Source organism: Mirounga angustirostris, unplaced genomic scaffold (genome assembly GCF_029215605.1).
Source record: "Mirounga angustirostris isolate CCGP_5_RB_7025 unplaced genomic scaffold, mMirAng1.0.hap1 SCAF_4, whole genome shotgun sequence".
Classification (NCBI taxonomy): domain Eukaryota; kingdom Metazoa; phylum Chordata; class Mammalia; order Carnivora; family Phocidae; genus Mirounga; species Mirounga angustirostris.
The window spans coordinates 165,956,512-165,968,027 of NW_026991712.1; the positions used below are offsets into that span (position 1 = coordinate 165,956,512).

Sequence of the window (11,516 nt, forward strand, 5' to 3'; positions counted from 1 at the left end):
GAGGGAAGGGGGAGACAGGAAATGGGGGGAGGAAGAGGAAGCCTGAGCTGGAAAGTCAGACAAAGCGGGTGCTACAGAAACAAAGGCTGAGGAGACGCAATGTTAAAAAACCCACAGAGTGACCCAGAGCCCTGCCCGGCCCGTCTCCGGGCCTCCGCACAGCAGTACCACTACCAGGGGTGAGAGCAAGGATAAGCAAGAGACGGTTCGTGGGTTTCGACTGTTGGTTTGTTTTTAAGATTTTTTTATTTTTATTTATTCTTTTTATTTTTTAAACGATTCCATTCATTCATTAGAGAGAGACAGAGAGAGCACAAGCAGGGGGAGACGCAGAGGGAGAAGCAGACTCCCTCTGAGCAGGGAGCCCGATGTGGGGCTCGATCCCAGGACCTGGAGATCATGACCTGAGCTGAAGGCAGACTCTCAACCATTTGAGCCACCCAGGTGCACCTTAATATTTTATTTATTTATTTGTTAGAGAGAGAGAGAGAGAGCATAAGCAGGGGGAGCAGCAGGGGCAGAGGGAGAAGCAGACTCCCCAGTGAGCAGGGAGCCCATCCCAGGCCCCTGAGATCATGACCTGAGTTGGAGGCAGACGCTTAACCGACTGAGCCACGCAGGCGCCCCGGTTTTGAGTGTTATTAAGCATTGTCTCACTGAAGACATCCCCAACTCCTTGTGCAGTAGAAGTAGCATAGTAGCGTTTCCAGCTGAGAGGTAAACAAACAGCTGCAGGGACCTCCTCAAGGTCTGATGGAAATGCGTGGTGAGGGGCGCCTGGGTGGCTCAGTGAACCTGTCTGCCTTCAGCTCAGGTCCTGATCTCAAGGTCCTGGGATGGAGCTCCACATCCAGCTGGCTGCTCAGAGGGAGTCTGCTTCTCCCTCTGTCCCTCTCCCTACTCGGGCTTTCTCTTTTTTTTTTCTCTCTCTCTGACTCTCAAATAAATAAAATATTTTGAAAAAAGAAAAAAGAAAAGAAATGCACAGTGGAGCTGGCTTGGAACTCAGGTCCACCAGGTCCTGCATTCTTCAGCTGCCCCTTGACCTGTCACCTGTCATAGGGGTGATTTAGGATTTCAGGTTCTCGCCCAGTTCTGAACTTGATAAGAGGGCGAGACAGTGCTGGAGCTGAGGGAGAGATGGGGATCCATCCGTTCATCTCCACCCCAACCCAGGCAGTGGAATCCCTGGCCCCAGCTACAGATAAACACACAGCGACCTTGGGCCTGAATAAATGACTGCAGAGACCTTGATGGAAGCAGAGAGGGCCTTTATTGAAGAGTTGGGGCGGGGGGCGGTCTGTGAGCTTCTCCCCTTCCTCCAACATCCCCTCCTCAAGCTAGGGCAGCAGGGCTGACAGGATGCTGGGGCTTTATACTCCCAGAGAACTGAGTGACCCCCCAACCCTCCCACCACCCCTTGCCAGGTGCTGGCGCCTTTGAGGCACCCCTCCCTTCCTCCTTCCCAGCGGGTCTCAGGAGGCACGCAGGTGCCCCTCAGCAGAGGGTGAAGCGCCGGGCACTGATGTTCATGCGCGTGAGGCCGAGGTGCCGCAGCGGCGGCGCCAAGGCGAGGCCGGCCCCCGGCTCCAGCTCCAGCTCCAGCTCCAGCTCCGCCTCGTCCAGCAGCTCTTGGTGCAGGTGACAGGCTTGGTCCACCTTCAGCCGGTGCAGCTGGGCCCGCAACCGAAGCAACTGCCCCGCCAGCCGCCGGTCCTGAGCCTGCATCTCCCGCTGCGGCCGAGAGGGGGCGTGAGACTGCGCACTGGTCCGCAGCCGCTCGCGCCAGTCCTCCCTTCCTGTCAACACCTGGGTCTTTGCACCGCCTGGGTCTCCCCACCCCCTCTCGCCCCAGCTTGATCCCTCCGCATCGCTCAGATCTTGCTCTAAAACTAAGGAGCGACTGTTACACAAATACAGGTCAACTAAACTGCAGTCTCCAATTTAGAGGCTAGACATCCTTTTGTTTGCACGTACTGGGTTAAGAGCCACCTGAGTAATGCTGGTCTCCGCAGGTTCTGCCTACAGTGTGGTCAGTGCCTCATTTTGTCCTGCACTGCACCTTTGTGCTATAGCAATTCCCAGAGTAGGGGAGGCCATGCCTTCCCCATCTATGACTGGTGGCCCCGAAGGGCAGGGCTCTGTCCCCAGAGCCACAGGAGAGGTCGGTAGTAGGTAGGTTGGCTGGAATCCTGCTTCAGCAAGTCTCCCTGAATAAATCACTGGACAGGTCCATTCACGGCTCCTTAGCCCCAGGACAAAGCCACAGGAGTAGGGCAGTTGCTGGAGGTGAGGTCCATCCTCATCCCCTCCCCACACCCACGGTTGGTTCTCGGGTCCTAAGGATGACTGCCCACCCCACCCGACTCACCAGCTCCCGGCGGAGCCACTCAAGGGCAGAGTCCATTGAGTCGAAGCCGCAGAGGGTCCCGGGGCCCCCCAGCCCAGGTCTGGTTTGGGCCCTGCGCCACGCCTGGCTCTGGACCCGGGCTGTCCACTCCAGATACGAGGGCCGCCGCGTCTGTAGCTGCAGCTTGGCCGTCAGGGCCTTCACAGAGTCCAGGCTCTCTTCCTCCTCATCCTCTTCATTTTCTTCCCCCACTGCCTGGAATTCCAGTGGCCCCAGGGACATGGTGGGTTTGGGGTGAGTGACGGGGCAAGGCTACAGCTCTGGGAAAGGCTGGCAGTATGGCTGGGGGGTGACCGCAGGAGCCGAGGGTGACAGAACTGTGCCAGGGAGTGTGTGATGGTGAATGTTCAGGGCGGGTCAGGGAGGCCGAGTGTGTCAGGGTGGGTGAATAGAGAGGTATGGGAGGCTGAGTGTGCAAGGGCTGGGATTTTCCTGGCCTGCTAACCCGGAGCCACGTGATGCCATCCGGATAAGGGCAGGAGGAGCCCTGCTCCTCCGGCCCCTTGGATGAATTTTATTGTCTTTGCCCAAAAGGAGACACCCTGTTCCCAGAAAGGAAGTTGCTCCAGGATGAGAAAAGCATCATCCACACTAGAGTCTTGGCCTTCTTCCCAAGACCCAAGTTAAGGGGGGTGGGGAATGGATAGAAGGCTGATGAGCTGCCCTCTGTCCTCATGACATTTGGACATGTCACGGACTCTCTGTTGGGACAGATAAATAATTTCAAGCTGTACTCTAAGGACCTTTAGGTTCCCTTGGAAATCCCTCAAGGACTATGTATGGGATAAGGGCAGAGCCGTAGATGGGCTCCTAGACCCTCCCTCTCCCTGCCCCTCCCAGGGCTTCAACCAGAGCTGTTCCCTTTTTTAAACTTTGTATTGAAAAATACCAGGGGTGCCTGGGTGGCTCAGTTGTTAAGCGTCTGCCTTTGGCTCAGGTCATGATCCCAGGGTCCTGGGATCGAGCCCCGCATCGGGCTCCCTGCTCCGCGGGAAGCCTGCTTCTCCCTCTCCCACTCCCCCTGCTTGTGTTCCCTCTCTCGCTGTGTCTCTCTCTGTCAAATAAATAAATAAAATCTTTAAAAAAAAAAAAAGAAAGAAAAATACCAGACACACAGAAAATTTCACACATCGTAAGTAATGACAAGCCTTGCTGAATTCTCCCAAACTAAACCCACTTGTGTACCCAGCACCCAGATGGAACAACTGAGCATTACTGGCATCCAGGAATGCCCCTGGCCTGTCACTACTCTCCCAATCTCTGACAGCTACCATTAGTTTGCCTTTTTGTGTACTTCCTAATGGTTCTCAAACTTTATTTTTTTTTAAATGTGTTTTGGGATTTTAAGATTTTATTTATTTGAGAGAGAGACAGAGACAGAGAGCACGTGCACAAGCTGGGAAGAGGCAGAGGGAGAGAAGCAGTCTCCCTGCTGAGCAGGGCTCAACCCCAGGATCATGATCTGAGCCGAAGAGAGAAGACAGACGCTTAACCAACTGAGCCACCCAGGTGCCCCTGGTTCTCAAACTTTAGTGTGCGTGGAAATCTCCTGGAAAACGTGTTTAAGGAGACACGTGGTGGTGGGGGTGGGGCTGATAATTTGCATTTCTAATTAATTCCCATCCCAGCTGGTCTGGAATTTTACAATTCATACTCTTTTATGTCTGGTTCCTTTCACAGATCATTCCGATTTTATGTTTATATTATGGGTGTCCACCTATGATTTCTTTTCTTTTTGTGCGTGTGTTTTTTAAAAGAAGGGTTTTGCACACACGCACACCCACACAAACCTGGAACCTGGTGGACCAAAAGGCCCTTTTTTTTTTTTTTTTTAAGGTTTTATTTATTTATTTGACAGAGAGAGACACAGTGAGAGAGGGAACACAAGCAGGGGGAGTGGGAGAGGGAGAAGCAGGCTTCCCGCCGAGCAGGGAGCCCGATGCGGGACTCAATCCCAGGACTCCGGGATCATGACCTGAGCCGAAGGCAGACGCCTAACGACTGAGCCACCCAGGCGCCCCCCAAAAGGCCCTTTGAAGGCAGGTGTCTGTCTTATTCTTCTTAGTAATCAGCACTTAACACAGTGTAGGCATCAGTGTTTAAGAAAAGAAAGAATTAAAAAAAAAAAGAAATGAAAGAATAATTGGATGGATGGATAGATGGATGGATGGGTCCTCCAGTAAATCCTTTCACCTCTTGTAGTTTACCAGCTTGGGTGTGTCTCTTGCCAATCGGAAAATCCCAATGAACAGAACCTTCCTCAGTCATCTTTGTGTCCTTATACAGGGGCCAGCTCGGTGTATGGGCAATTCATATTTGGTTGAAGGATGGAGTGATAGTGAGAGGAGAGGGCAGGACTAAGCCAGGAGTGGCCCCCGTAGAGGGCGCCCTCAGGCAGGGACTTCCAGCTGTGGTGGGGGAGGGGCACCAGCTACACAGCTGCTTCCATTTAAGGTGGACTAAGGGATTTCCCCCACCCAGCCTCAGATGTAGGGGAAGGAAGCAGACAGTTCCCAGTTTCACACCCACCCTTTCCACCCCTTCCACCAGGGTACAAAAGAAGAGACGGTAATTTTTCTTTTTTAAGCCAGTGAGAGTGCCAGCTCCTAGGTTAAAAAACAAAACAAACAAAAAAACCCCCCAAAAATGTTGAGTGCCACTGAGAACAAGGCACGAGGTGAAGGGCTTTAAGCAAGATTATTCTCCCCATGTCACAGATAGATGAAATTGAGATTTCCTTCACAGGTTCTGGCCGGCGTCCTCGCTCAGAGGTGCTGGCAGCAGGAGGGGGAAATTCCTGTGAAACTGTCCGATCCCTTCCTCCAAGGGGCCTCCTTAACAGCTGTCCTGCCGGCGTCGCCAGCTGCCCAGCCAGTTCCTGTCCCTTTCGGAGCCCGCGCTCGCCCCGCCTGACGCTCCGGGAGTCTGTCCTTCTGCTGGGCCCCAGGCCCACCACAGACGGAATGGAGTTCTCGGAGCTGATCCGTACCGGCCGGGCCCAAGCCAAGCTCCTGCGGGGTCCGGAGGCGCCCCCACTGCGTGGCACGCTATGCGTCACCGGCCACCACCTGCTGCTGTCGCCGGGGCCCCAGGCGACTTCAGACCTGTGGCTGCTGCTGTTGCGTAGGGTAGACTCCATCGAGAAGCGGTGAGCCGTGGCGGGGGCGTCCCCGTAGTTGCGGAGCTTGCGGCTCCGCGGAGGAGGGGGAAGGGCAAGCGCGGTTGGAACTGGTGCCCCCTTGCGCTGCGTCCAATCCGAATAAACTCGTTTCTCCTCCCCTGGTGGGGGGCGGGGGATACTAAGCCTAAGCCCGTCCATCCCCAGGGTCTCGGGTGACTCCGGCACCATCACGTTGCGCTGTAAGGACCTGCGAGTGTTGCAGCTGGACATAGAGGGCGTGGAAGCCACGCTGGACATCGCCCGTTCCATCGAGGTACGCCGGCGGTGCTCCCGAGGCCCTTAAGCTACCCCTGTTTCGTAACGACTCGGGAGTAAACAGGGGCTATTGCGCAGGGAGACTCAGCATCCAGTGTTATCCTGGGACACAGCTAATGGCAAGGGATGCAGGGTGGTCTAGAGTACTTGCAGAGGAGGGAGCTGCGGAGCGCAGGGGCCGGGAGCGCGCGGGTGAGAAGATTTCGACTTTGCCCAGATCCCCCGACTTCCTTCCCCAGGCGCTGTCGTCCTTGGAATCGGTCATCACTTCCTTTCCGTTCTTCTACCGTCCCAAGGGCTTGAGATTGGGCGACGCCTGGCACTTCCACCCACCCGAACGCTACTACAAGCGAGTAGCTCGCGAGGTGGGTGCGGTCGTGGGGGCCCGCGGTTGTGCGAGCGCCGGGCCTGGAAGGGGCGTGAGGACCGGGCGCTCACTGAGTGCCCTAACCTGGCCTTCGCCTCTCCCTGCGCCGCAGACCAACGCGTGGCGGCTGAGCGAGGTGAACGGGGACTTCAGCTTGTGCCCCAGTTACCCCCGCGCCGTGATCGTGCCTCGCGCGGTAGACGACGATGCCCTGGCGCGCTGCGCCCGCTTCCGCCAGGGAGGCCGCTTCCCTGTGCTCAGCTACCACCACGCTCCCAGCGGCACCGTGAGCCCGCGCGTCCCCAGACTCCGCCACTAGGAACAACTGCGGCCCTTCTTGGCCGTTTTCTGCACTGGCCCGGCCAATTCGCGGCGCGCTGGCCTCCCAGGCTCCTGCCCTCTCTGGCCCCGCCCCCTCCGTTCCCTCTGCCCTCCCCGGACTCTGACCCCGCCCCTCTGTCCCAAGACGGAGTCTTGCCAATCTGGGACGGGTCCCCGGCCGTTCGGGTCCCTGGAGCCTAGCCCGGTCTTCGTCAACCCTGGACCCGCCCAAGGTCTACTCTTCGGGTCCCTTTCCCCTCCGGCTACACCCCACCCAAGCCCGGGCCCTGCGCCTTGTAAGTTCCGCGGCTAGGTTCCCTGCGCTCCAGCCCGCCCCTGCCAGGCTCTAGACCCGCCCTAGTGTGTAGACGCTCCCGAGGGGCTCCCCGAGCGACGTCCCCGGGCCGGGGCTGGGTGGCTATGGCTTCCGGAGTGGCGTCCCCGTCCGCAGGTGCTGCTCCGTTCCAGCCAGCCCCTGACTGGTCCCCAGAAAAGGCGCTGCGCTGAGGACGAGGAGCTGCTGCGAGCTGTGCTGGCGGGGGCTCGCCCTGGGGCCCGGGGCTTCGTCTTGGACACGCGCTCGGCTCAGGCCGCCAAACAGGCCCGCGTGACTGGTGGCGGCACCGAGGCCAAAGCCGCCTACCCGGGCTGGAAACGGCTGCACTGGCCCCTGGAGAGGTGAGACGTCTTTCTGTCCTCTTCTGGGCGCTCTCCCACCGGACTCTTTGGGGATACGAGTGTGTGTGGCGGGGGGTGGGGGGGTGGGGGGTGTAGTAGGAGTAGGGGGTGTCTTCCAGGAACCTTGGGGACTGACTGTTAGGCATTTCTGAGTAGCCACCCTATCCGGTGAGCATCCCCACTTGCACCCCCCCCTCCACAGAGCTCATTTCTCTCTAGGTACCCCCAACCCTGCCTGGAAAGAAAAAGCCTCTGTTTACATTAAACTGGAATTTGTCTTCCACGAACAACCTCACCACACACACATGCACACACACACACACACGCACGTACATGCACACGCACACACGCACACACATGCACACACGCACACACACCTCTCTCCCCATTGGTCCCAGCCCTCCCCTGAGGGCTCTACCTGCGCAGCTGTATGTATCCAGGTGGTGGTAGTACCAAGAGCAGGTCCTCAGGGGGTTTTTGTGCTTTACGGAGAGTGGACTGCTCCCCTGTCCAGAATACAAAACTGTTTATTCCTTTATTCAGCCAGTGCTGACTGAGCACAGAGGCTGGGATGGTGGCCAGCCCAGACGGGGTTGGGAGACCAGCGGTACGTGGGCAGTGAGGGTTCAGTGTGATGAGTGGCAGCACAGAGCAGGAGCCCCTCTCCTGTGTGTAGGGAGTGCAAAGAAAGTTGCCCTGAGAACTGGAGGTGTTAGCTGGCACCTGGAAGAGGAGTTGGCCAGAGAGCAGAACATTCCAGGTGGAAGGAATGGCAGGTGCACAGGGGCAGAGCTCCTGGTCACTTGTCCTGTTTGGGGGCTGCAAGCACTTCAGAATGATGGACGTGTAGACTGTGGGCTAGACACAGAGAGATGGGGCTAAAGGGGTGACAGGGACCAGAGCAAAGGTCTTGAATGTCATGATTATGAGTTTAGACTTCATCCTAAAGGCAGGGGGCAGCCACTGAAGGCTTTTACACAGGGCTGGAAGTCTCCATGAGATTTTCTCGCAGGAGGTCACATTGGTGATCTTGAGCAGGGCAGTTCCTGGGAAGCAGGAGCAGGTACCAGAATCCTAAGAGTGTTGTGTTTCTCTTGTCAGACTGGGGTGCCCCAGGGAGTACCGTGTTGCTCCCATCAGACTGGGCTACTTCAAGGGCACTGGGATGCTTCCATCAAATTGGGGGTTTCCCAGGAGGGCTGTGTGACCCCTCCCCAGGTACCCCCCAACAGACTAGGTCTCCCCCAAGGGGTCTGGGGTCTCCTCCATCAGATTGGGGAATCCTCCAAGATACTGAACCATTTCCATCAGATTAGGTGGGCCCCCCAAATGGTCCTGTGTCCCTCTTGTCAGATGGGTTCCTCTGAGGGTTCTTTGTCTGCCTCATTGGTCTGGAGCGCTTGTTCCCAGGCTATGCTCACCAGAGCTTGGGTGGAGATGGGGTGACCGGATTCCTGCTTGTGCAGGGGATGGCCCCTACAGGAGAGTTTCATGTGCCTGGTGGAGGCCTGTGGAGACCTGGAGCAGAGCATGGACCGCTGGCTCAGTCAACTGGAGGCCTGCCACTGGCTGGCGCATGTGAAGGAGGCACTCAGCACTGCCTGCCTAGCAGCCCAGGGCGTGGGGAGGTAAGCCCCCTGCAAAGAACAGGACGGATGGGCAGGGCCCTCAACCCCTGGGCACACAGCCATGTCTCAGTAAGCACGGACAGTCTAGAAATGGGCCCATTTGGTTCCTGGCCCGCCCAACCCAGGCTGGGAAGGCCTGGCCACCGTTAACAGCCCTGGCCCACAGGGAAGGGGCCTGCGTCCTGGTGCATGGGGCTGAAGGCACGGACAGCACCCTGCTGGTGACTTCGCTGGCCCAGCTCATCCTGGACCCCTCGAGCCAGACCATAGCTGGATTCCAGGAACTGGTGGAGCGGGAGTGGATCCAGGTAAGTGGCTGCTCAGCCCCAGCCCTGCCCCTCCATCCAGAGACCCTGCTTCCTTGTGCCCATCGCTCTGCCCCCTCCCCAGGCCGGCCACCCCTTCCAGCTGCACTGTGCCCACTCGGCCTTCTCCCATGCCCGCCCCAAGCACGAGGCACCCACCTTTCTCCTCTTCCTGGACTGCGTGTGGCAGCTGGGCCGCCAGTTCCCTCTGTCGCTGGAGTTTGGGGAGGGGCTGCTGCTGGCCCTGTTTGAGCACGCCTATGCCTCCCCTTTTGGCACCTTCCTCTGCAGCAGCGAAAAGGAGAGGTGAGCGAAGGGGGTGTCAAGGCGGGTCAGGGGCCAGGCACAGGCCAGGGTCAGATACCTGCTGCATCAGCACCGAGGTCCCTAGAAGACATCTGTCCCTTTTGGATGAGTTTCTCTTTGGGGAAAACTCCCAGTGTTTTCTCCTCCCCTGCCTCCAAATCTCACCCTTCCCCTTAACTTCTGCAAACCCAGATTTGAATGGGTCCACGGCCAGTCCTTCAGACCTACCCACTCTGTTCAGAGCCAAGAGCAAACAGAGCTCTAGCTTAAAAACAAGGACTGAAGGGGGAAGTTGCTGCCAAATAAGTCATTTCTGAGGCTCTCTACCACTTTGCAGGGTTGATTCTAGTGAAGCAAAGGAGTAGAGGTTGAAAACGGAGTCAAACTGTTTGGGCTTAACTTCCGGCTCCATCACTCACCTTGCTGGTGATCATAGGATACCTGTTTCCTGTTAGTAGCAAGGAGGCTTCTAGTAGCAGCCGGCATGTCTGGGGGCCGGGGCTGCGTGTGGATTAGCTGGGTTAAAGCATGCGAAGTGCTTGGCACAGAGCCTGGCACGTGGGCACCCCAGCAGTGGCTGTTCTTACGATCTGGTTCACCTGTTGCCTATGCTCCCAAGCCCCCCAAAGCCATCTTTCTCTCATCAGTCTGACATGAGGGGAGGGTTCACTCCTCTTCTCGCTTTTGTTGCTCAACAACCCCCCGCCCCAACGTTGTTTTCACTGACTCCACTACTGGGTCATCCCGGTTAGAAACTCTTATCTCGATGTATCTCCCTCTCCCCGGTCCTTCATATACAGTCTTTCTCCTAAAACTTTCTTACCTTTTCCTTTCCTGGCAAAGGCCCCTCCTACTGACCCCAGTCCAGACTCTTCTTTCCATGTGGGATGTGGGAACAGCCGCCTCACTGTTCTAGCTGTCACCAGTTTAAAAAACTCACCCAACAGGGGCGCCTGGGTGGCTCAGTTGGTTAAGCATCCGACTCGATTTCCGTTCAGGTCATGATCTCGGGGTCATGAGATCGAGCCCCGTGTCGGCCTCCACAATGGGCTCCGCACTGGATGTGGAGCCTGCGTGATTCTCTCTCTCCCTCTGCCCCCCACCCCCTGCTGGTGCTTTTTCTCTCTTTTTAAGAGAAAAAGACAAAAACCCACCAACACTCACTTGGGCCCTCTCCCATTTTCTTGCTCTTGGCCCTGTAGTCTCCCCTCCTAAGTACTTCCATGCTTTTGCACACCTGGTGAACTTCTGCGGACAGAACCAGCCCAAGTGGCACATTCTCAGTAACCTTCCCTGACGCTTCCAGGCAGAGCTAAATGGAACTCCTAAACAACTAGGACTTTGTCTTGTTCTACTTTATTCCAGTGTTCAGTACAGGATCTGACTGGCAAGAACATTTGCAGGAAAAAGGAGAGATTATCCCTGCCCCCAGGGTGGCTGTCACCCACCTAACCAGAGTTCCCAGTCCAGAATCCCAGAAGGCATAGCTTGAGTCTGGAAACTCACTGCCTACAGATGCCTGTGTGAAGTGAGGACTCGAACCCACTCCTTGTGGTCTGGGCTCAACCAGCCAAAAGAGCAACGGAAACTCCGGAACCCGCTCTACGTCCCCAATCCCTTGGCCATCTGGCCTTCTGTGGAGCTCCAGACCCTGCGACTATGGCAAGGTGACCCCCTACCCCACCTCCTTCCCTGGGGAGCTAGCCCCTCTGCTCAGCTTCCTTATCTGTCCTTCTCTTCCTCCTCAGGCCTATTTCTGCGCTGGATCCGCCCGCCTGAACCCTCAGAGGTAGCCTGGGAGAAGGTGTGGCAAATAGTGACAGATAAGAAGACCGAGGGCTGTGAGCCAACAGTTTCAGCCTCTGAGCCCCAACTTTAAGTGCTGGCTCCTTGGATAGTGGTTGAGATGTTCCGGAGACCCCTCCAGGTCCCTCAGCACCTTTGGACCTTGGATGAGGGCGCCTGCAACCCAGCCTAGTCCAAAACATACTGAAGCTCCAGGTTTGAAGTGTCTGTGGTGTAGGGAGGTCTAACTAATAAAGATCTCCATGACTGGTATCAGCTC

At 56.9% G+C, this 11,516-nt stretch overlaps 2 protein-coding genes across 9 annotated transcripts in view; one reads left to right on the forward strand and one right to left on the reverse strand.

Annotated features, from left to right (window-relative positions):
• Nucleotides 1–11,509, forward strand: part of LOC123859842 (myotubularin-related protein 9-like) — a 39,401-nt gene extending 27,892 nt beyond the window's left edge. For 2 of the 8 annotated variants that reach the window (XM_045898196.3, XM_064589551.1), the window contains 10 exons: nucleotides 5,156–5,558; nucleotides 5,736–5,844; nucleotides 6,086–6,211; nucleotides 6,326–6,499; nucleotides 6,986–7,212; nucleotides 8,679–8,840; nucleotides 9,007–9,148; nucleotides 9,231–9,451; nucleotides 10,967–11,118; nucleotides 11,200–11,509. In XM_045898196.3, coding sequence (XP_045754152.1) covers nucleotides 5,374–5,558; nucleotides 5,736–5,844; nucleotides 6,086–6,211; nucleotides 6,326–6,499; nucleotides 6,986–7,212; nucleotides 8,679–8,840; nucleotides 9,007–9,148; nucleotides 9,231–9,451; nucleotides 10,967–11,118; nucleotides 11,200–11,330 — 1,629 coding nt within the window. In that variant the 5' untranslated portion in view covers nucleotides 5,156–5,373 and the 3' untranslated portion in view covers nucleotides 11,331–11,509. Of the gene's footprint in view, nucleotides 1–4,735; nucleotides 5,559–5,735; nucleotides 5,845–6,085; nucleotides 6,212–6,325; nucleotides 6,500–6,985; nucleotides 7,213–8,678; nucleotides 8,841–9,006; nucleotides 9,149–9,230; nucleotides 9,452–10,816; nucleotides 11,119–11,199 lie in introns of those variants that run through there. The other 6 variants (XR_010411029.1, XM_064589548.1, XM_064589549.1 and 3 more) reach the window with 6 other exon arrangements.
• Nucleotides 1,255–2,859, reverse strand: FAM167B (family with sequence similarity 167 member B). The gene is made up of 2 exons (XM_045898213.3): nucleotides 2,372–2,859; nucleotides 1,255–1,734 (listed from the first exon to the last, which is right to left on the reverse strand). Exons 1-2 carry the CDS (start codon nucleotides 2,630–2,632, stop codon nucleotides 1,498–1,500), a joined length of 498 nt encoding a protein of 165 aa, XP_045754169.1. The 5' UTR covers nucleotides 2,633–2,859; the 3' UTR covers nucleotides 1,255–1,497.
• Nucleotides 11,510–11,516: the final 7 nt, after the last annotated feature.

Bases quoted from the DNA above. Each gene is read 5' to 3' on its own strand.
- FAM167B (XM_045898213.3), bottom strand. From the start codon at position 2,632: ATGTCCCTGGGGCCACTGGAATTCCAGGCAGTGGGGGAAGAAAATGAA. The intron at 1,735-2,371 runs GTGAGTCGGGTG...TCTCGGCCGCAG, and splicing joins AGTGGCTCCGCCGGGAGCTG to CGGGAGATGCAGGCTCAGGA.